Source organism: Tursiops truncatus, chromosome 9 (assembly GCF_011762595.2).
Source record: "Tursiops truncatus isolate mTurTru1 chromosome 9, mTurTru1.mat.Y, whole genome shotgun sequence".
Taxonomy (NCBI): domain Eukaryota; kingdom Metazoa; phylum Chordata; class Mammalia; order Artiodactyla; family Delphinidae; genus Tursiops; species Tursiops truncatus.
The window spans coordinates 6,938,768-6,960,561 of NC_047042.1; the positions used below are offsets into that span (position 1 = coordinate 6,938,768).

General features: G+C 49.7%; 1 protein-coding gene across 10 annotated transcripts in view; it reads right to left on the minus strand.

Moving 5' to 3' along the window:
* UBE2D4 (ubiquitin conjugating enzyme E2 D4) overlaps positions 1-21,689 on the minus strand; it is a 23,579-nt gene extending 1,890 nt beyond the window's left edge. The window contains exons 1-7 of one of the 10 annotated variants that reach the window (XM_073809490.1): positions 21,562-21,655; positions 14,385-14,458; positions 14,210-14,273; positions 10,353-10,430; positions 6,863-6,902; positions 5,966-5,996; positions 1,077-4,719 (exon numbers count right to left, since the gene is read on the minus strand). In XM_073809490.1, coding sequence (XP_073665591.1) covers positions 4,587-4,719; positions 5,966-5,996; positions 6,863-6,902; positions 10,353-10,430; positions 14,210-14,273; positions 14,385-14,458; positions 21,562-21,585 — 444 coding nt within the window. In that variant the 5' untranslated portion in view covers positions 21,586-21,655 and the 3' untranslated portion in view covers positions 1,077-4,586. The other 9 variants (XM_073809491.1, XM_019939327.3, XM_019939335.2 and 6 more) reach the window with 9 other exon arrangements.
* Positions 21,690-21,794: the final 105 nt, after the last annotated feature.

Sequence of the window (21,794 nt, forward strand, 5' to 3'; positions counted from 1 at the left end):
CAGCTCAGTGTGGTGACCAGGTCCATCCATACTGATGAGGGAAGAGCAGGGAGACCCAGGCTCCACTGAAAGAAGGCTGAGGGGGTCCCTGGTGTGGCAAGGTGGGGACATTAGGATTCCACTTCCTGCTCTAGTGTGTGGTAGCCTATTTCAGCTTGACAGATCAGGGAAGGCCTCCCAGAGGTTACACAGGAGCAGAGACTGGATATGGGGGTGGGAGGGTGGGGGACGCAGCTGTGGAAGATCTGGAGAGAAGTGTTCCAGGCAGAGGGAACAAGAGGTGCTGGAGCTCTGAGGTGGGAGCCCAGAGAAGAAGAGAGGGAAGGAGGCATGGGTGCGGGTTGGATCCTGTAGGACCCTGTGGGTCAGGGGGGAGGACTTTATTCTTAGGTGTGATGGAATCCCTGGAGGGCTTTAAACAGAGAGGATGTAACCTAGGGATGTTTCTATGTTTATTTATTTATTTATTGGCTGCTCCGGGTCTTAGCTGTGGCACGCGGGATCTTCATTGCCACATGTGGGATCTTTGTTGTAGCATGTGGGATCTTTCTTAGTTGTGGCATGTGGGTTCTTAGTTGCGGCATGCAGGATCTAGTTCCCTGACGAGAGATCGAATCCAGGCCCCCGCTGCATTGGGAGCATGGAGTCTTAACCACTGGACCACCAGGGAAGTCCCTGATCTAGGGATGTTTTTAAAATGTCCCTCTGGGGACTTCCCTGGTGGTGCAGTGGTTAAGAATCGACCTGCCAATGCAGGGAACACGGGTTTGATCCCTGGTCCGGGAAGATCCCATATGCCGCAGAGCAACTAAGCCCGTGCACCACAACTACTGAGCCTGTGCTCTAGAGCCCATGCACCACAACTACTGAAGCCCGCATGCCTAGAGCCCATGCTCCGCAACAAAAGAAACCACCACAATGAGAAGCCCGCATACTGCAACGAAGAGCAGCCCCCGCTCGCCGCAATTAGAGAAAGCCCGTGCGCAGCAACCGAGACCCAACACAGCCATAAATAAATAAATAAATTTATTAAAAAAAAATGTCCCTCTGGCTGCTGTGTGTAGATCCTGTCCACGCCCCTCTCCCTCCCACTCCTGCTTTTCCTGAGTTCCTATTTCCTTTTGGCCATCTCCCTCTTGTTGGTTTTTCCTTGGTTTGAGAATGTGAGATGTCTCCACAGGTCATTCCTAGGACTCTTCCCTCTTCTCCTTAGCAAATTGCTCTGTCATTCACACAAGCCTGTATGCTCTTCTTGCATGTTGATAGACTCAGATCTTCTTTACTTCTTGATGCTCTCCTGGTGCGTTAGGATAACAGATCCAGGGCATGAGAGCAGGGCTCCAAATGCTCAGTGTCCTTCACACTCTGAGGGCAGCTGTGTCCTGAAGGCATCTGGGCCCAAGTGTGGAGGGACCATGCTGGTAAACGCCTTCCGGAGCCCACTGCCTAGAAGGCGTCAACAACGTTAAGAAAAAGAATTGCCACAGCGGTGTCCCCCAGGGTTTCCACCTATTCGAGCTGCTGTAACAAAACACCACAGACTGGGCGGCTTACAAACAACTGAAATTCATTTCTCACAGTTCTAGAGGCTGGAAGTCCAAGATCAGGGCACCGGTAGATCTGGTATCTGGTGAGAGCCCACTGCCTGGTTCATAGATGGCCGTCACGTGTCCTCACGTGGTGGAAGGGGCAAAGGAGCTCTCTGGGGGCGTCCTGTGTAAGCACCCTAATGCCATTCACGAGGGCTCCACCGTTAGGACCTAATCACCTCCCAAAGGCCCCACCTCCTAATGTCATTACCTTGGGGGTTAAGATTTCAACATAGGAGTTTTGAGGGGACACAATCATTCAGACCACAGCCATCAGTAGGAAAGAATAGGTGTTTATTCAAAGTCTTCCTCCACAGATGTGTCAATTAGCAAGAAAAGCATTTTCTTAAAAACCACCAGGATTACATCTCTCTGATCCAGCCACACACGGCCACATTACTACAGAGTTAGAGAAATGAAATCGTTGCTTTTCCTGCCCTAAAAAGAAAATTTTTTTTTTTTTTTTGTGGTACACGGGCCTCTCACTGTTGTGGCCTCTCCCGTTGTGGAGCACAGGCTCCGGACGCGCGGGCTCAGCAGCCATGGCTCATGGGCCCAGCCGCTCCGCGGCATGTGGGATCTTCCCGGACCGGGGCACGAACCCGCGTCCCCTGCATCAGCAGGGGGACTCTCAACCACTGCGCCACCAGGGAAGCCCCTTTGCCGACATTTTAAACCCAAAGATATCAACAGGTTCTGTGAGTCCCTCCTGTTTCAGGATGAAGGCATCCTGAGCCTGCATGCTGGACATACATACATATATATTGTGGCTACACCACACGGCATACAGGATCTTAGTTCCCACACCAGGGACTGAACCTGTGGCCCCTGCAGTGGAAGTGCAGAGTCCTAACCCCTGGACCACCAGGGAATTCCCACTGCTGGACATTTGACACGGAACTTTCAACTTTCCTCAGAAGCCTTAAATCCCTTGCTTCTGCCACCCTCAACTTCATGGCCCATGCCTCCCTCCGCATCCTTGTTTCTGGAGCTGTTGGATCATTTTGCCCATTGAGCACTGCGGACCTTCTTTCGTGTGCCCTAGCCAGGCCATTATTGCTCCTGAGAACAAACTCTGAGGCCAGGCTGGGCCCAGGCCTAATGGCACGTCTTTCTTCACGTGGATAGAGGGCTAGATAGATGCAGCTTTGTGCCTGTGTCCTTGCCCCTAACAGGTCCCTGGTCCAGTGATGGTGCTTGTTTCCCTGGGGGTCTAGGGTGTGAAATGGTCTTACACACCAGCTTATATGAAGCGTACCATCCACTTAGTATGAACATTTGTATTCATCCTGCCACTCCTCTGCCTTCAGTGATTCTCCGGAAAGGTCAGCCCTGTGATTCCATTTACCCTAGTGTCCTGGTGACCCCTGTGGCTGCCAGAAGGTAACAGGGCCCCAGTTTGGGAAGGGCCATGTGCGGAATTATCCCCAGGTGCTGAGTCAGCTCCCAGAATATGCTGGAACCCAGCCTCTGTTGAAGGGCTCCCTTTGCCTGCAGGACCCTCTCCCCCGTCCATCTATTAGACCTGACCCTAGTCCCACCTCCTCCCTGAGGCCTGTGGTCTTCCCCCCCGCCACGGTGTGACTAGGCCCTTGAGCTGTTGCGGTGATGGGGGTGGGCAGCAGGCGTGAGAGGCAGGCTCCAACGGGGCAGTTCTGTCATTACCTCCCAAAGAGAGGTAGCCAAGCCCCTGCACCCCGAGGGAAGCTCTGTGGTAGGGAGCTGGATACACCAAGTGGGCCTCTCTGAAGGGTGAGAATTGGGAGTCTGGGAGAAGTGGGGTGGAGATGGGATAAGAAGGAGACTTTTTTTAAGGAAAGTCAAGAAGCCACTATTTGGTCTGATAGGGGGTTTGCAGATTTTCTATAGCTTTTTGGGTTCGTTTTTAATAAAACCTCTGTGGCAACAGAATAGAAACCCTGGTGGTGGTCATGAGGAGGCCAGCAGACGGGCCGGGGGAGAACACCAGACCTGAGGGGCGAGCATTGCCTGCCTGCGTGGCACCAGGCTGCTGGCTTGCGGGTGCTGGCGAGATAGGCTGGGACCTGGGACTCGGGACCCTTTCCTGGAGTGCTTGCACCTGGACAAACGCCTCCTCTCCTCAAGCGACAGAATGCAAAGAAACTCGAAGGGACTAAAACATAACTGCACGCGTGCGCAGGTGGGGTCCGTTATGAGCAGTAAGATACAAAAAGGCCAAAACCCACTTGCCATTTCTGAGGTGCGCGGAGCAAAAGCGGGGGGCTGCACGTGATCCCCGCACACGGCACCGGCAAGGGGGTGCGCAGATCGCCGAAGCCACCCCTCCATGCCCACTGCGGCTCGGGGAGCGAGCAAGCGCGCCTGTTACTTGTTCTCACTCCCCCTGCCGCCGCTCAAGTCCCACTAAAGCCTCGCCGGAATTTCTTGTCTGGTCTCTCATCAATTTCTATTGATTAAATAGTCCAAGGACCCAGGTTGGTAACCCTGGGAAGCCATCCTCCGTTTCTCAGAGGACCAGCTTTCACGGCTAGATCTAATCCTCATCCAATCCTCAGCCAGTGCTGCCAGGGAGGAAGCATGTGTCGCAGCGAGGAGAGCTGGAGGAACAGAGGCACAGGAGGGATGGGCGGGCGAGGGCGGGAGGGATGGGTGGCCTATGTTGCTCTCAAGCTTTCTCTGCCTCTGCCAGGACAGGCCTCCGGCCAGGAGTTCTGCAGACCAGTCCCATAAGCACCTCTCTGGAACTCCAGGAGACTGTCTCCTGAATTTCAGAGACAGAAACCGGCCCGTCCTTGAGCATCTGCAGTCGGGTGGTGTGGGACCCCACGGTGCTGACACACAGCTCAGCTGTGAGCTGCCAGGCCATTGGACATTGGTGTTCTGGTGTTTTCATCCCTTGTCGGGAGACTGACCCTGTGCCGTGTTCTTGGAACTCTTGGGTCTTCCCGTAGCCTGACAAAGGATCAAGATCTCAGCACCATCCTGCAAACTGAGACACTTCTGGCCAGAGCTAAGTCATTTGTTCATGTTGAACCAATTGCTTAAGATCATGCATCTCCATGATATCTCTGGTCCGCAGAGAAGAGAATGTATCACTCCCGCCGTTAGCTTTTCAGAGCTGCTGTCCAGTGACTGACCTGGGACTCGCCTTGGAAACATGATATGTGTACCTGTGGCTTACACGGGAGCTGCCTGCACCACAGTGCATTTTAAAATAAGCTTTTCGACCTAAGATGCCTGTCCTTCAGACTGACCTGAACCCTGGAAGCCATGAAAAGCAAGTTTCCCATGGGGACAGAGTCCAGGGAATTTGCCAGGGACAGGCCTGTGGAGCGTCACTGTGGTGGCCTGTCCAAGGGCTCTGGCAGGTACAGAGTGCGACTCAAGTTAGCGAAGAGTGAATGGTAATTTATACTGGGGATCCCAAAGGGATAATTTTACTTTTTCTACTGCAGATCTCCAACAGGGAGAGCAGGCTTGGGGAAATTTTGACTGGACTGAGAAAATTCATCAGCTTGCTGCGAGTCATAAGCCATTACACTGGAAAGCTGAAACGTGGCACCAACTTGGGCCTGGAGGTCTCTCCTCTGAGCCTCTGACTTGTCTCTGAAACGTGAATCTACCTTCCCGTGCTTTGTTACGCGTGGTTCAAGGAGCACCGTGACCCCTGTCTGAAGTGGCAGAGCTGTGTGATGACAGCGTTCCCAGGGGACACCTAACGTTTATCATTTTGTTTAGGTAAAGACCGAAGGGGTAGCAAAGACACGAAAATTAAAAGGGCCACCCTCACCACGGTAACAGGCAGGGAATGGGGCCCACGGAACACAGGAAGCAGCCTTGTTGTGGTAACAGAGGATCCTCAGTGGGGATCCCCATAAGGTAGATGCAGACCAGGCTCAGACTGCTGCTTGCTTTGCTAAGGAAGCGGTGGTAACTAATCCCGGCACTCTCACTGGGAAGCAAGAGCAATGAAGCTGTGCTACAACTGGGCACCTTCTGGAGCAGATGAGCCTCCCGGGCTCACCTATCGTTTGCTGATCCCCAGCTGCAAGGTCTGTAGGCTTCCTTCCAAACTCCACAGGCCTGGCCATCTGGTTGCAGCATTTTAGTGTTTCTCCACCCCCTGGTCCTACTCACCCAGACATTATTTTCATAGGGCTGTTCTGGGAGTGGACCAGCTTTGAAACGCCCTTAGGAAAGACCAGGCCAAATTTGACATTAGAGGTTTGAAGTCCCTCAGTTTTCCTCCCTCTCTTTGGAGGTTTAATTAGACTAACCCCTTTCCTACCCTTCTCCTCACTAACGTAATCTCAAACCTTTGAACTCTGAAGGCAAGTCTTAAAATGTGTTGCATCAGAAACTTAAGAGAGGAGGCCAGTTACCCGACAGGCTACCTGCTAGAAGTTTCCGTATCTTCTCTTCTGCCTGGAAAAAGAAAAAGAGACTTCAATGTCAGTTATCATTTAGGGTTATGAGTGAATTACATTTTTATTTACGTTTAACAGTCCCCCTCTCTCCCTGTGTCTGGTCAGTGACTGGCTCACACTTGGACTTCATGGAGGCTCTGAACGGGAGGAGGTAGGGGTGATGAAAAACCTCATCGGGTAGAAAAGCATAACCCAAATCTTTCCAGGTTTCATAATTTTGCTCTTGCTTCTACAAGGACAGTCATCTCTCATGGCGTGTTATGTGCTTTATACCCCTTTATATCTTCTATTTACCGCTGCTCGGCGTGAGGGGAGAGGGCCAGCGTGTGGCACTGCCGAGGAAGGCTGGTGGGAGCTGTGGGGTAAGGCCTCCACTTCCCAGTGACACTGTTCCCAAGTCCCAGGAACTCCTGGGATGAGTGGAGACTCCTCGGGATGTGGTTTGCGGCAGACAGGATGTGAGGGAAGCCTGCCCGCTCCGCCCTGGGCACCCGAGCTGGCACTGAATTCTAAAAGGCCAAGAGCACGTGGTAAGGGGCCACGCTGAGGCCCCCTGTGTATCCCCTCCGTGAGCGATGCCGCCTGAGTGAGGCCGGGCAGGGGAGGCGCACAGGTCCCCCCAAGAGGTGAGCAGTGAGTCGGGGTGGCGGGACAGATTCCAATGTAGCCAGGAAGGCTGCAGATCATAACAGTGACCGCTGATCTGGCACGATGGCTGAGAGTGGTACCAACATGCTGTGGTTGGGGAAAGTGGGCAAGCAGCGTCTGTTTGCAGAGGACATGATGCTCTGTGAGTGGCTCGGCCAGCACCTCAGCTCAGCTTCTCTTGGACAATGTCTCCCGTAAAACCTCTGAGGCACTTACACAGCATATTTCTGTGTCCACTCTCGCTAGTCTGTTGTACCTGGAAGAAAAAAGCAGAGGGGGTGACACCCTCATGCATAATGGTCACTTCCTTTCAATGCAGAGCAGAGAACAGAACTGATACGGGGGCAATGCTGCTGCTTCCAGTCAAATACCGAGGACTGATGGACGAATGCAATAAAGGCTGCCCGGAGCGGGAACGGGTCATTCACGGCCGTAAACCCCTAGCCTGGTGAGTCCTGAGGGTTCTTCACAACTGTCTGCTGGGGAAGATTTCATAGTGCAAAGAACCTCCTCCCTCCGTCTCTCCCGTCCTACAACACGGATGCATGTGGATGAGGAAGAGATACACAGAGGTCAGCGTGGAACAGCCCTGGCTGTCCAGCATGTGGGCTCCAGGAATCTGGCCACCAGCGTGTGAGTCAGTGCCACTCTTGGCAGCATGGAGCAGGTCTGGTGCCCACTGAGAGTATGTGCGTTTATCCTCATTACTGTAATGAAATCTGGTGCCATGACACTGTAAGAGAGATTTGCAATCAGAGGAGGCAATGAAAACAACCACTCTGGGTATATCTAAAATATATCATAGTAAGTGTTGAAATAACTTACTGCCCTGCACGGTCCTGGATGAGCTGGGCTCCCTCCCCAAACCTGAACAGGATACAGGAGGGGGCACCCGGAGGAGTAGACCCCCAACCCATTTCCTGCTGGGTACTTGAGCTAGACACGGGGACTGACACCACCTGCCCCAAAGTAGTGTGCTCTAAGGGGCAACAAGAAGGACGGTGGCAAAGACTCGGAAGTCTCCTTGAAAAATGGAGCTCTTAGGCTGGGTGGCGCATACGTGGGCATCCGTTATATTATTATCTACAATATTTTACATGCCTGAAATAGTTTATAATAAAATAGTGGGGGTTTTGCCTGTTTTTTTTTAAAAAAAAAAACAACTTATTTCACAATATGAGGAGAGGAAGCTGTGTGTATGGGAGGCTTATCATCTATTACCAAATGATTTCTTCCAGGACGGGTCAAACTTCCAAAGCGTCTCAGGCACTAAGTATCTGCCTTATCTCCCAAAATCTCCTAGAAAGAAGATCACACAGTCTTGCCAGACCCCCCTCAGAGTCAGAAAATTCTTGCCAAAACGTCAGTCTACTTTATCTTGTTCTCCTGTGGAAAGGAGATTTTAAAAAGACAGAAACACCCTCTTCTCTTGTAGGAGATAGGACTTTTTAGCACACACCTCTCCAACTCACAGGGCTTACTTCAGTCTTTTAATAATAGGCGCTGTTTTCTCTTTGTCCTTGGGCAGGGAGTCAGGAATCCTGAAAATGCCCAAGAGACATACAGGACTACATCCTGTTTATTTTAAGAAAGATCAGCAGCAGCTTATACTCTCATGAAGGAGGTAAGATGGAAGGTTCCTACCTTACAAGACACTGCAGCATCTCTCAACAGGGAAAGGGGCGAGGGAGTACATTCAAGACCATGAAACACGCTTTGCAACCAAACCCCTTGGAATAACAGTCATACTCAAGAGAGTTATTTTAGCATCTGCCCGCCTCTGCCCAGCACACCCCGGTCTCCCCTGCTAGAAGCTGGCAAGGTCTCAGGGATCCTAACCACATTTAACCATGATTTAAAATACGGAGGCACCAGATGGCCTCTGGTGGCAATGCCCAGGAAGAGCTGCGGCTGAGAAGCCCGATGGGGCCTCTTCCCACGGCTTCGATACAACGTGCACACACGGGGTAAGGGGTCTGATTCCAACTGAACCATCAAGGTCAACCTCGGGGCAGTACGACATATCACAAACCCTGAGATCGGGGGCCCTGAGACAGACTCAAGACTTCTGCGCATGTCTTGCTAAAACGCAAAGCCTTAGTTCACCCTGAGGAAACATCACACAAACAGAGGGACAGAGGGACCTCTGACAATATAACTGATCAATGCCTCGCAAGAGCATCAAGGTCATGAAAGACCAGGGGAAACGGGGGCCCTGCTACAGACCGTGGAGATGCAGGAGACAAGCCAATAAATGCAGTGCGGGGTCCTAGAACACAAGGGTGACAGCAGTGAAAACTGGTAAAAAAGTAAGGCCGTCAGTTTAGTTCAGAGTATCATGGCCAACACTGACTTCCTGGATTTGATACTTGTACTACCGTAACGTAAGATGTTGACTTAGGGAAAGCTGGACAGGGATATATGGAAACTCTGTACTGTTTTTGCAACTTTTCTCTAAGTCTAAAATTAATTCAAAATAAAAAGTTAAAAAGAAAATAGGCTGACACATCTGGGTTCAAGTCCCACCCTCCACTATGAGCCATGCCATTTTCAGGAAATGACGTGCCCATTCAAAGCCTCAGTTTTCTCATTCACAACCAGAATCGACAATTTTTTTAAAAAAAATAAGAATGAAAATATATATTGGTGTATGAAAAAAAATCCTGGAGGAGTGTATACAGGGCTGTCAGTTGCGATCTCCTCTGGGGATAGGTTTATAAGGAGACTGATTTCCATCTGTATGTTAGTGAGTTCTCCAAATGTTCTAATTTTAAAATAACCAATTTTTATCGATTTTCCAATCAGAAAAATAAAAATATGTTAAAAGTGACGTGAATCACGTACACGTCACTGCCGTGTGACCACATCTGGCCTGCCGCCTCTCCTGTTGGCTCCATCTTGGAATCCTCCAGAATCTGCCTCTTCTGCCTGCCCTCGTGCCACCTGCCCTGCCTTCACAACCAGCCCGGCCCCCATTCCGCCTCTCTGCACCACAGCAAGCCACAGACCCCATGCCATGGGCCACCCCTCTGGCATCCTCCCCGCCCCCAAACACAGGCTTGTCCCCCAGTTCCCTGTGGGCCCTCCCATGCTCAGGGCGATCCCCCTGCCATCCGCCCTCACTGTCATGTCCCACTTTCCTGCTCTGTGCTTCTCCTCTGCGTGGCCCAGCTCTCATACTGAATGTCTCCCACATAGGACTGTGAGTCTCATGAGGGCAGGACTCCTCTGGGTGCGGGAAGGAGGTGACTTGCCAGGGCCCCAGACCAGGGTCTCTCCACCTGCAGACATTGAGGGCCGTCCTATGCAATCCAGGGTGCTGAGTGGCATTCCTGGCCTCCACCCACTAGATACTAGAAGCACCTGTCCTCTCCCCACCTCCCACGTCAGGCTTTAACTACCACAAATATCCCAGGACATTGCCCAATGTCCCTGGGACAGGGGCTGAGAAGCCCTGTCCTAGACCGAAAGGGACTGCAGAGAAGGGAACTGGAGCCTGAGACACGTCCCAACTCAGCCACCCTACAAGCAGCACCCCTGTCACCACACCGGCCCTTGCTCACAAGAGGAATGGATTCTGGAAGTCCCGCGTTTAACTCCTGGGAGGCCGTACCCATGGTGGTGGATGAGGGCCCTTGGGAGGAGTCCCAGGTGCAGCTTTCTGTACCAGTGACTTTATCACACGCTGTCCCTGTCCCGTCCTTACCTTTGGGGGCTTGAAAGGATAATCTGTAGGAAAGTGGATGGTCAGGAAGAAAACACCTCCTTGGTAAGGACTGTCATTCTGGAGGAGGAGACACCGAAGCGGGTTAGTGCGTTTGTGAGCGCGTACAGCGCAACGAGCAAAGCGAGGGGTGCACCCGGCAGCTGCTACCTACCGGGCCCACGATGGTGGCCTGCCGGTGGGACAGTGCAAGACAAAAGAGAGACGGGAAACTGAGACTCCCTGACGAACACGTCTCTCCACCAAAGAGGAGCTGCTCTGCTCAGAGGGTGCCGTTCACGCACGCCTGCCCTCACTTCTGACACCAAACGCCCCTGCAGGGGGTTCTGTAATTTGACTAGACTCCAGACTCATGAAAGGCTGTTGTACTCACAGCTCCAGTTTATCACAGGGGAGAGCTCACGGGGACAGTCCAGGAGGGGTCCAAATGCAGAGCTTCCACTGTCCTCCTCCTTGGAGTCCTGGCACTGACGTGTGACAGCACACACAACACTGCCCGCAGGGATGCTCACCCCTGGCTCAGCGTGCAGAGCTTTTACTAGGGCTCCATCACGGAAGCAGGATGGATTAATGGACCACCCACGTGGCTGATCTGAGTCTCCAGCTCCTCTGGCAATGACCCAAAGCCGCCACCTTAAACCACGTGGCTGGTCTAGCTAGTGTGGCCAGCCCTCACCCTAACTCACATTGTTGGTATGGGTCAAAGCCTTTGGGTAAACAGACAGTCCCATCAGGCAGGACGTTTTAGAGATCGCCTCCCAGAGGCTCGGGACAGAGGCCAGCTCTTCTAAGAACAAAATTAAATTCCTCACTACCCAGGTGCCAGTAAATTACAATTCAGTCTTCTCTTTGCACAGAATTAAGCCTTAGGTAGGCTTTAGCCACTTTCCACATTACTTTTATAAATCTTGCTCCTTAGTTCTTCCCAGTTCACTCTGAAGTCCTCTCCAAAGGGTCTCTTTTAGGAGCCAATCAATGCCCGTGGCCCTGGGGCTTCAATGCGGCCACCCTCCATCTGTGTCCTCTCACACATCCCCCAAGTGGTGCCCTGTGCTCCAGGGACTAGGTGACAGAACCAGGAGCAAGAACAAGGGGGGCTTCCCCTGTGCTTCCCTCCCAGGTCCCCACCTTAGGTGGTCAGGCCAGGCTCCCTCCTTAGTGGGTTAGAGCCTTCTCTTGCAGCACATCCTGCCTGCTGCCCTCTCTGGAGTCTCAGGCTACTTTCATTGCTGGACCCATCCCTAGGGAAGCTCCTGTACACTCAGCAGGGCTGAGCTCCTGTACACTCAGCAGGGCTGGGCGAGAGTGGGCCAGTGACTCATCTCCAAAGCTCCCAGGACAGTCTTTGTGGAAAGCACCTATCTGCCCACCTGAATGGGCTGCTGAGAGCATCTGAGGGGTCTGTTATTCTCTAGGGAATTCTGTCTTACGGCTCCATGACGGGCGTGGAAGTATTAGCCCAAGGTTTCAGACCTGGTCCTGTACTGGGTTTCCTGCCACCTGTTCAAATGTCTCACAGACTCTACCCTTGACAGCAGGATAGGAAACTGCCAAGGCATGAGAAGGGGTGCAAGTGAAGGGACCAAAGGAGAGGTTCCCCCAACCCCTAGAGGTAGCCAAAGACAGAGCAGCCCTTGACCTTTTCTAAACGTTTCAAGAAATGCTACTGAAGAGAACACCTTTCCCTACAATAAGGCTGCCTGAGCTAATGCAAGTGTCACGTCTTTTTCTTTTGACTGCCTTTATTCCAACTCATGCTAATCATTAGCTGGTAGGTACACTTTTGCCTAAGCATAATATAGACTAGAATTGCTTATGAAATAAGTGTTTTTGATAATTAACATACTAGAGAATAGGAGCCCATGGGGAGGAGGAGCTAATACGCGTGGCTCCTTCTAGCAAACAGGTTGGGACACTCTGGTCCCATCATTCACTTTAACCCCTGAGGTCTGCTGAGGGGCTGAGCAGGGCTTGGGGGCACAGTCAGAAGAGAAGGACCCAAAAGAGAGAGGAAGAGAAAGGAAATTGCAGAGGGACGCTGGCAAGGGGCTACTTGCCCACAGGGCAGGCATGAAATGGCCCCCAAAGGTAAGCTAGTTTCCGAGGCTGTACAAACCTCATCAGAACTCAGGTACTGAGTGCAGAGGGCGGCTAGCCTCTCGGGTGAGGGTAGCCACCTTCCAGCGCAGGGCGGCAGGGAAGGGTGAGAGTGCGTGTGGTGCAGAGAAGCAACGAGGGACACCTTTAGAAAGCTGAGGCTGCATCAGTACCAGTCCAATCTTACCAGTGACCCTAGTTAACATTATCTTAAGCAACAGGTAAGAGGGGGAAATACGTTAGCAAGATGTGGGACGCTTGGAAGGACAACACAGGTCGGGTAACAATCGCGTGAAGCCACCCTTGTTCATTAACTCTGCACATGCAGTGGGAATCATTTCTGTTTTGCTCTAAAAAAATTATTTAAACTCTCGCATAAAGCTTTTGGAATCTGCCATTTTCAGTGGCTCTGTCTGCCCACCTTCAGCTCCTCTAAGCCTCAGCCCGCAGGACATGCAGGAACACACACACGACACCACTTCCTCTTTTATTCCAGCTCTGTGAAATTTTTCTTTCTTGTATTTTAACAGGATAAAAAAAGTTTTAAAACACACAGCATCAAATATGTCATTTTAGCCATTTTTAAGTGTACAAGCCAGTGGCATTAAGTGCATTGACAATGTTGTGCAAACCACCATTATCCATTTCTAAAACTTTTTCATCACTCCAAACAAATTCTGTACCACGAAAGAATTCCCCATTTCTACCTCCCCTCAGCTTCTAGAAACCTCTACTCTGCCCTCTGTCTCTATGAATTTGCCTTGTCTAGTTAGTTCATGTAAATGGAATCATCCAATATCTGCCCCTTTCTTTCTGGCTTATTTCACACGGCATGTTTTCAAGGTGCACCCACGTTGGAGCATGTGTCAGAACTTCATCCCTTTTTAAGGCTAAATAATATGCTATTGTATATATATATACCACACTGTGCTTTTTCATTTATCTGTTGATGGGCACTTGGGCACCTCTGGGGGATTGTAAATAATGGTGCAATGAACACTGGTGTACAAGTTCTGTTTGAGTCCGTGTTTTTAATTCTTCAGTGTCCTTGAAGGGCACATCACCCTTCTTTTACGCAGTCTTTCCCTTCCCGGCCTACTTTTCCTTCAGCTGTAGCTACTGCAGCCTTACAGTAAAGGATGAGTGTGTCCCAGAGCCTAAGACGCTCAGAAAGTGGAGGTGAAGTGGGAGAGCAGAGTACAGATTTGGGAAACCCAAGTGTTGGGCAGCTTGGCCTACGGCCAGTCGGCTATAGAGGGCGGCAGAGGGCTGGCTAGCGCTGCTCCTTCAGTCTCCCCTGGGGAAGAGCAGAAGTGGGAGAAAAGAACTGCCCCTCCCCTTCGCAGAGGCCAGGAGCCAGCACCCCCCCCTCCCCTCACCAACCCCCAGAGCTCTGCCCCCTCGTGCAACAGCAGCAGGACCTCCATGATTAGCTTCATGACCATTTTTATACCAACATCCCAAGTTGTAGTTGGTCAGAGGCACCTTCCAGAAGCCAATGTGCCTCAGGATAAGATGGCTTTCTTGTGCCCCTGTGGAGGGAGATGGTGATTTCTGGCAGCATCTTGACCAGGCGGGCTATGAACTCAAGGCGTCTAGTGAAAAAGCAATTCACAACCAAATGAAGGGAAAACGATAGGTTTTCTCAAACAAGCAAACAAACAAAAAAACGCGAGGGGCTGATAAATTTGGGGGTCTTGATTGCAAGGCTCCTGGGATCTGGAGCCCTGAAAGGTACTTACCATCATCTCCCACAGGTCCTGCAGAGCACTGGGCAGGAGGATCCCTCTGCAAGTCGGTTCATTCCTGAAACACACGACAGTGAGCTCAGAGCTGGTGTGTGACCCGGGGATGCCGCTCTACACCCCACGCCTCTTGGCCAGAAGTGCATCCTCCTAGTGGGAGGGGCTCCCGCACCTCAGGAGGGTGTTGGCCCGGCGAAGGAAAACAAGTGATCTGCAATACCCTTGAAAACACGGGTCTACTCGTGGCTGTGAAGATACGTGGGAAGAAGGTATTATCATTTCCATTTAATAAGTTAGAAAATTGAGATGTGAAGAGGTTCAATTACTTACCCAAGGTCATAGAGCTGGAAGAGGGCAGGGCTCCATCACCCACTCAGGTGGAGAAGGACAGGGGCTGGGTTTTAGCTCTGGGCTCCTGAGTGGAAGCACTTAGCCAAGCGGAAGTGCCCAATTAAGGACAGGGCTCCTGTATTTCAGTCTCTCTACCTCCCCGACTGCCCTACACACCTCTGGTTGTATGGGAGTCCTAGGGCTCCAAGTGGGAGATGAAGCACACGCCAATCAGTCTAGCACAGCTATCCCATGTACCAGCGGGGGAGACAGGAATTACATCATAACTAGATTCCCTTAATGGGATACCAACTTGTAGACACAATCCTCAAAAGTTATCCCGGCCCAGCATGAGCCTCAAGGCCTAAGAGTCTGGGCAGTGACTCAAGCTCTAGCTTGCACGTACTAGGATGTTGCCTAATACTCCGCACTCTCCCCAGATTCCAGATCTGGGTAAACTTCTTGGGGTTTCCGGAGAGGTTCTGAAGAGAAGGAAGGAGGCACAAGTAATGGTCCATCAGGTGGCAGGGAAACTCCTCAGGGGACGGCAAACCCCAGGGTCTGGGGCACGCACTTGAAGTTTAAACCCGGATGATCACATTCTTCCTTACCTGAACTATGCCTGAAACCGAGCTCATCCACAAACGCCCTCCTGATCCCACTGTCATCTCTGGGCATGCTGATCATTCTAGTAACCCCTACCCCTCTGGCCATCCGGTACTTATCCCACATACGCACAAATGTAATTGGCCACAGTGAGAATAACTGTATCACAGAAGCCAGAAAGTGTTACAAATCAGGGCCATGTTTCATCCCACAGGGTTGTTGTTTTTTTGGTTTTTTTTTTTTTGCGGTACGCGGGCCTCTCACTGTTGTGGCCTCTCCTGTTGCGGAGCACAGGCTCCGGACGCGCAGGCTCAGCGGCCATGGCTCACGGGCCCAGCCGCCCCGCGGCATGTGGGATCCTCTTGGCCCGGGGCATGAACCTGTGTCCCCCGCATTGGCAGGCGGACTCTCAACCACTGCGCCACCAGGGAAGCCCCAGAGGGCTGGTTTTTAAACACCTACCAGTATACCACCAGTCAGTTCTTTGCTCGTATCTAATGTATCTAAATAGGTTGCACTTGGTAATCACTCAGTACTCAGCATTGCTAGTTGTCACAACAGAAATGAGCTTGGGGAAAAACTAAGGTCATGTGAGGGACCAGAGGACGTGCTCAAAAGTGCAGTATGGCTCCAGGAACCTCAGAACGGTTTCTTTCCTGCTTCCCTCTGCTTTGTGTCCTCCACACCTCCACTACGACTCTGTAGGGGATTGTTTATACCCTCTGCACTAAGGCAAATCCCAGAGAGAACAGATGAGCAGTCAGGGGCAGGAAAAGCTAGCAGTTTTTCCTGGCCAATGCCCCCCAACTCAGCAGGTTTCTCCACAGCTGCAGGCATTCGCATGGGCTGTTGTTCCCTGTCTCTAGAGCGCATATACCTCATAAACGGTGTGGCGAATGGTTACTAAGAGTTGATGATTCCTGAAGGCCCACAAGTGGGGGCTCAACTGACAGGTTCCAACTAGCACCAAGGAGTTTCAAATGCTAACTGGCATTTCCAGGAAGGACAGTGTGATTCGAAAGAAACTAGTTCACTAATATATCGCATTCCTGTGTCTTCCCAATAGAGGCTAGAAGACCCAGGTCTGAGTCCCAGCTCTGTCACTGGGAAAATAACTTTGACCTCTTTGGGCCTCAGTATAATTATCTGTTCAGTTGTAATTATAACACGTGCCTGCCAACCGGCCAGCACTAACGTTTGGCTATAATTTTGTAATGTGTATAACCATACACAAGTATACCCAGTGAAGAGTCTAGGCTGACAGTTCACAGAGGATGCAGTCATTAGTATTACACAAAGAAGAATGAGGAATGGATAGAGATATCTAGTACTGGAAGAATACAGAAGAAACTAACACTGATGACACCCTGGGAGAAAAACTGGATGGCTGGGGACAGGAGTGAATGGAAGACTTTCCCCTGTAGACCCTTTTGTATTTTCTGAATTTTGAATCATGGGAATTTATTACCTAGTCAATAAACACATAAATAATATATTTTATGAATTGTAAAGGACTAGGCAGGTTAAAATTGTGTAATAATTATTGTTATAAATAACATTGATGATAAAAGTGAGTCCTGAAAGGGGAAAAGAAGGTTAAAGCATAGCAGATTACCAGAGGAAAATAGTTAAGCAAACCATTATACTTTAAATAGTTACACACTCAATTCTGTTACTGTGTTTCACTGAATCCAAGATCTCATTCAATGTACGACCATCTTATATAAAACTAAGAAAGAAAACACACTGGCAATTAAACTAAGACCAAATGCATTTTTTTTTCTATTCTTAATTGGATAGTCTTTTATTGTTGAGTTGTAAGAATTTTTACATATTCTGGATACATGTCCCTTTTCAGATATTTGACAAACAAATATTTTCCTTCATTCTGTGGGCTGTGTTCTTGCTATCTTCAAAAAAAATCTTTTTTAATTGAAGTATAGTTGATTTACAATGTTGTGTTAGTTTTGGATTACACCAGTGATTCACTTACACATATATATATTTTTTCTTTTTCAGATTCTTTTTCATTATATGTTATTACAAGATATTGAATATAGTTCCCTGTGCTACACAGTAGGTCCTTATTGTTTATTTTATAGTATGTATCTGTTAAACCCAAACTCCTAATTTATCGCCCCCCAACCCTTTCCCCTTTGGTTACCGTAAGTTTGTTTTCTATGTCTATGAATCTATTTCTGTTTGGTAAACAAGTTCATTTGTCTCATTTTTTAAAAATTCCACACACAAGTGATATCATTATGATATTGTTTACACTTAAAACTTCTATTTTAAAACTCAGCTTTAAGCTCACTTGGGCACATGCTTTTGTTTTTCACCCAGTCATGCATACCACACACACCAAAAAGGAAAAACAAGTGAAATAAATAAATTGGTTCTTCCTGTTTAGAGTCCAATACGAACCCTGGGTCACGGATGTCCTCACCATCATCCTGTGCCTTCCAGGCAATGATGATGTGGCAATTCTTCAACAGTCCTCCACTATACGGTTTCTGGAGTTTTCTTCCAAGCCACTGATATCCATTCCGCAAAGGCCCACAATACACAATCTCTTTGCACAAACCTCGGTGAGTAAAGGGGACCCAGCCTCACCGACCTGAGGGTAGGTGGAACCTTCCTTTCTGTGGTCTATGAAGCATCTGGCTAGCTTGGCGTGGAAACAAAGAACTGCAGTCCTTTCTCCAGCAACATTTATTCCATTGATATGAAACTTATTCCCCACTGTTCTGCTTCTGTGCCTGTGTCCACAAAAGCTTTTATTTTCAGCATTAAGTCACAGTATCTTTTTTTTTAAAACATCTTTATTGGAGTATAATTGCTTTACAATGGTGCGTTAGTTTGTGCTTTATAACAAAGTGAATCAGCTATACATATACATATATCCCCATATCTTCTCCCTCCTGTGTCTGCCTCCCACGGTATCTTCTTGAAGACATTTTTAAAGCAATTACTCAACACACCAACAATGCACTTAACCTCAGTATACACTGCTGGGACATGGCTTTCACATACAGATGGTGACAACCAAGTTACAACTGCTGCCGGGCTGACAGCGATTTTGAGCAGCATCCCAATTTCAGAGATGTGAAAATGTAAAAAAACAGTTCATCTTAGAGTAGATGAAATATGGTATTATCTATACTTTCCTGATTTTCCAAGTTCTCTCTGAAGAACAACTAACATTCATAGTCAGAAAAAGAGTTAACTTTTTCTGAAAAGCTAAATCAAGTATTATGCAATCATTAAAAATTATAGTTTCTAAAGACTACAGGAGTAAAAGTCATGAAACAACATTAAGGTAAAAAGAGGGGGAAAAGGCAGAATATAAAGCTTGATGCACCACGTGACTCTGATAATCAGAAGCGTACATTCACAGTGAAGAGACTGCAATGAAATCTTATCAAAACGTTAACCATAATTATCCCATGGGGCTACAGATGACTTTTTAAAAGACTGCATTTTGGGGTATTTTCCAAATTTTCTCTAAAGGATACCTATTGCCTTAAAAAGCAAAAAATAATCATTAATGTAAACATAAATGTAATGCTGCCACATAAATCCCTGTCCCTGCTGAAGACGTTTAGAAATGTTACACTGACACATATTCAGATTTTTAAATGTGAATTCTTGTTTAATTGAAGGAAATACTTTATCAATAAACTGAAAGTTCACGTACAAATACTCAACTCTTTGGAAGAAACTTTTTAAAAAGGTATGAATTGGTTGGCAAGGGCTGTGGGTTGGGAGCTAAGGGGACATAGTGCAAGGCCACCTCCTGATCAGGCCTCATACTGCTGGCAGCCACTCCTCTTCCTCTGTCCTGAAGAGCTCCTGTTCAGTTCCAGTCCCTCAGGAGAGGCAGACTCACCTTCAGCTCCAGGTCTAAGAGTAGCTGCACCCCTTACCATCCACCGGTTCAAGAATGAGCATGTGAAATGATTCATAACAAGGGGTGAAGGAAAAAAAAATGATTTGCTGGGCTTTCTGAGAACTTCTGGAAGCTAACGCCTCCTTGTCTCCCAGGGTATGTCCAGTGAGCTCTGGGGCCCAGAGCTACTCAGTCCAGAGAATTTCACAAAAACAGAGCAGGAGCTCCAAAATCACTTCCAAAGCTCTATGGACCTCCAATTCTGTGAGCAAGGGTGGCTGGGTCTCTGTTACTTGCAGCCAGGGCTTCCTAACTTATCCCAGTGATGTCTTCTGAACACTGTGGTCTGTTTCTTCCAGGTCTTGATACAGAATTTGCAGGGTCCTCGTGCAAAATGAAAATGCGGGCTTTCTTGGTCAAAATTATTGAGAATTTCAAGACGGTGACTGCACAGCATTAAACCAAGGGCAGGGCCCTTCATAGCAAGTGAGACATTACAAGTTATGAGTTACGAGTTACGAGTCACATACTGGTGAAGCCAGCTCTGCTTACTTCCTTTATTGGTTCCTACCAAGGAAAGTTCTCCCTGCCCTTGTGACCTCAATCACCTTACATCTACGGTTCCCATGTCATCCTCAAGGTCCAAACTTGTTACTCTCAGTTCTCCTTTTTGTAAATCTTACCAGCCTACATGTTCACACATGTAAGTTCAAACCTACCCTCCTTATCTCCCGCACCCTGCTCCCTGCCCTCACAATGTCTGATTCCCCAACACAGGCAATACTACTACCACCCACCCAGCTACCCATCTTGTGCACCTCCCTCTCTCACTTTCACCACATACTCTTTTTCAAGTCTTGTCAATTCTACTCTTCCACATCATCCAAGTACAGTTCTTGCCTCGGTATCCATTCCATGGTCATTCACTCGGATGAAGCCTTTGCTGGACTTTCACAATACCCTCCACTCTCCCTTTGTTCCAGTGTCTGGCCCACTCCAGGCCACATCAGAGCCAGAAGGCTCTTTTTGCAACACAGATCTGAGCATGTCATTCACCTGTCTCAAAGTCCTAGGATGACAGATGACCTCTTTCAGAGAATAATTTGCCGAAAACATTCCTTTTTGGAGAGCTGTTTATTAAAAAGGACCCATACCCTTAGAGATCCTGCTATCTCACCTCTGGCAATCAAGCCTAAACTCACCACACAATGATGCTTATTACAGCATTATTTACTTTATATAAAATTTAGAATATCAGGGGCAGTTAACTCATACCAGGCACTTGATATATGCCAAGCATGTACTAAACATGTATCATCTAAGTCTCAAAAAAACACCTGTAAAAACATGTGGACACGGAGGGTGGGAATGATTAAGTGCCTTGCCCTCTGACATCCATGTCCAGTGTGTTTATTCACTACAGGTAATGATTAAATAAATTACTGGTAATGTACTTACGGAATGCTAATGTTAAAAATTACAGTTATGGGGCTTCCCTGGTGGCGCAGTGGTTGAGAGTCCGCCTGCCGATGCAGGGGACGCGGGTTCGGCCCCGGTCCGGGAAAATCCCATATGCCGCAGAGCGGCTGGGGCCGTGAGCCATGGCCGCTGAGCCTGCGCGTCTGGAGTCTGTGCTCTGCCACTGGAGAGGCCACAACAGTGAGAGGCCCGCGTAGCGGAAAAAAAAAAAATTACAGTTATGAATACTAAAAATTACAGTTATGAATACAGTTATGAAACTATATGAAAAAGCGGGATACAAAATATAGCATAATTTATTTTAAGTAGAGGTAACAGATTGGTAGTAGATATGCTAGAATGTCAACAAACAGAACTGAAATCTGGCAGAACTGAAAATACCTTTTCTTTCTTCTACTGCTGTGCATTTTCCAAATTCTAGTTAATATATTAAACGCCTGCAAAGACTCCCAATTACTTACAGGACAAAAAAGTTATCCCAGCACTGCCCCTAAGGCCCACCCACTCCCATCCCCAGCTCCAGCTGCGCTTAAACCCCAGTCATCCCCTCCCCGCCCCAAGCCCGACCACGTCTCTCCCGGGCCACGAATCCCCTTGTCCCTTTTCTGCACCTGCAGAGACCCTACTCATCCCTTAGGGCCCAGTTCAAACGTCGACTCCTCTGCTCAGCCCTCCAGATCCCCCGACAAGGGCATACACTCCTTCCTCTGGGGCCAGCCGCCGTCACTCTGCCCAGGATGCCCGCGCACATGGCCCAAGGCGTGGCGAGTCCGCAGCTGGTTCCAAGTGCCGGGTGGAGACGCTCCGCTCGCCCCGCCCCGCGCCCGCCCCACGCTAGCCCCACGTGACCTCGCCCCCCCCCCCAACCCCGCGCAGCGCGGTTCCCTTTTAAGGCCGCGCGGGCGCTGGTTCTGCTTCCGTCACTGGCAGGTGTCACCGTACCCTGTTCCTTCCCAGCCGCCGTTCACTTGGCGGCCGCGCCACCCCCGCCCGCGAATCGACGCTTCGGACTAGCAAGGAGCCCGAGGGCGGGAGGACTCCTTACCTTTTGGGTCCGCCTCAGCGCCATCCTGCCACCGCTGCTGGGGACAGGGGCTACCGGCCCGGGGCTGCCAGAGGCGGCCACTGGCCGGCTCGGCCGCCGCGCTGTGCTACAAGCTGGGAACGGCCGCCTGCGCGTGCGCGCCGCGGGGCACTATGGGGCGGTGTTCTGCCTGTGGCGAGTCTCGGCGCGTGTCGGCGCGTCCTGGCGCCGGCGAGCGAAGCAGGCTCTGGCGA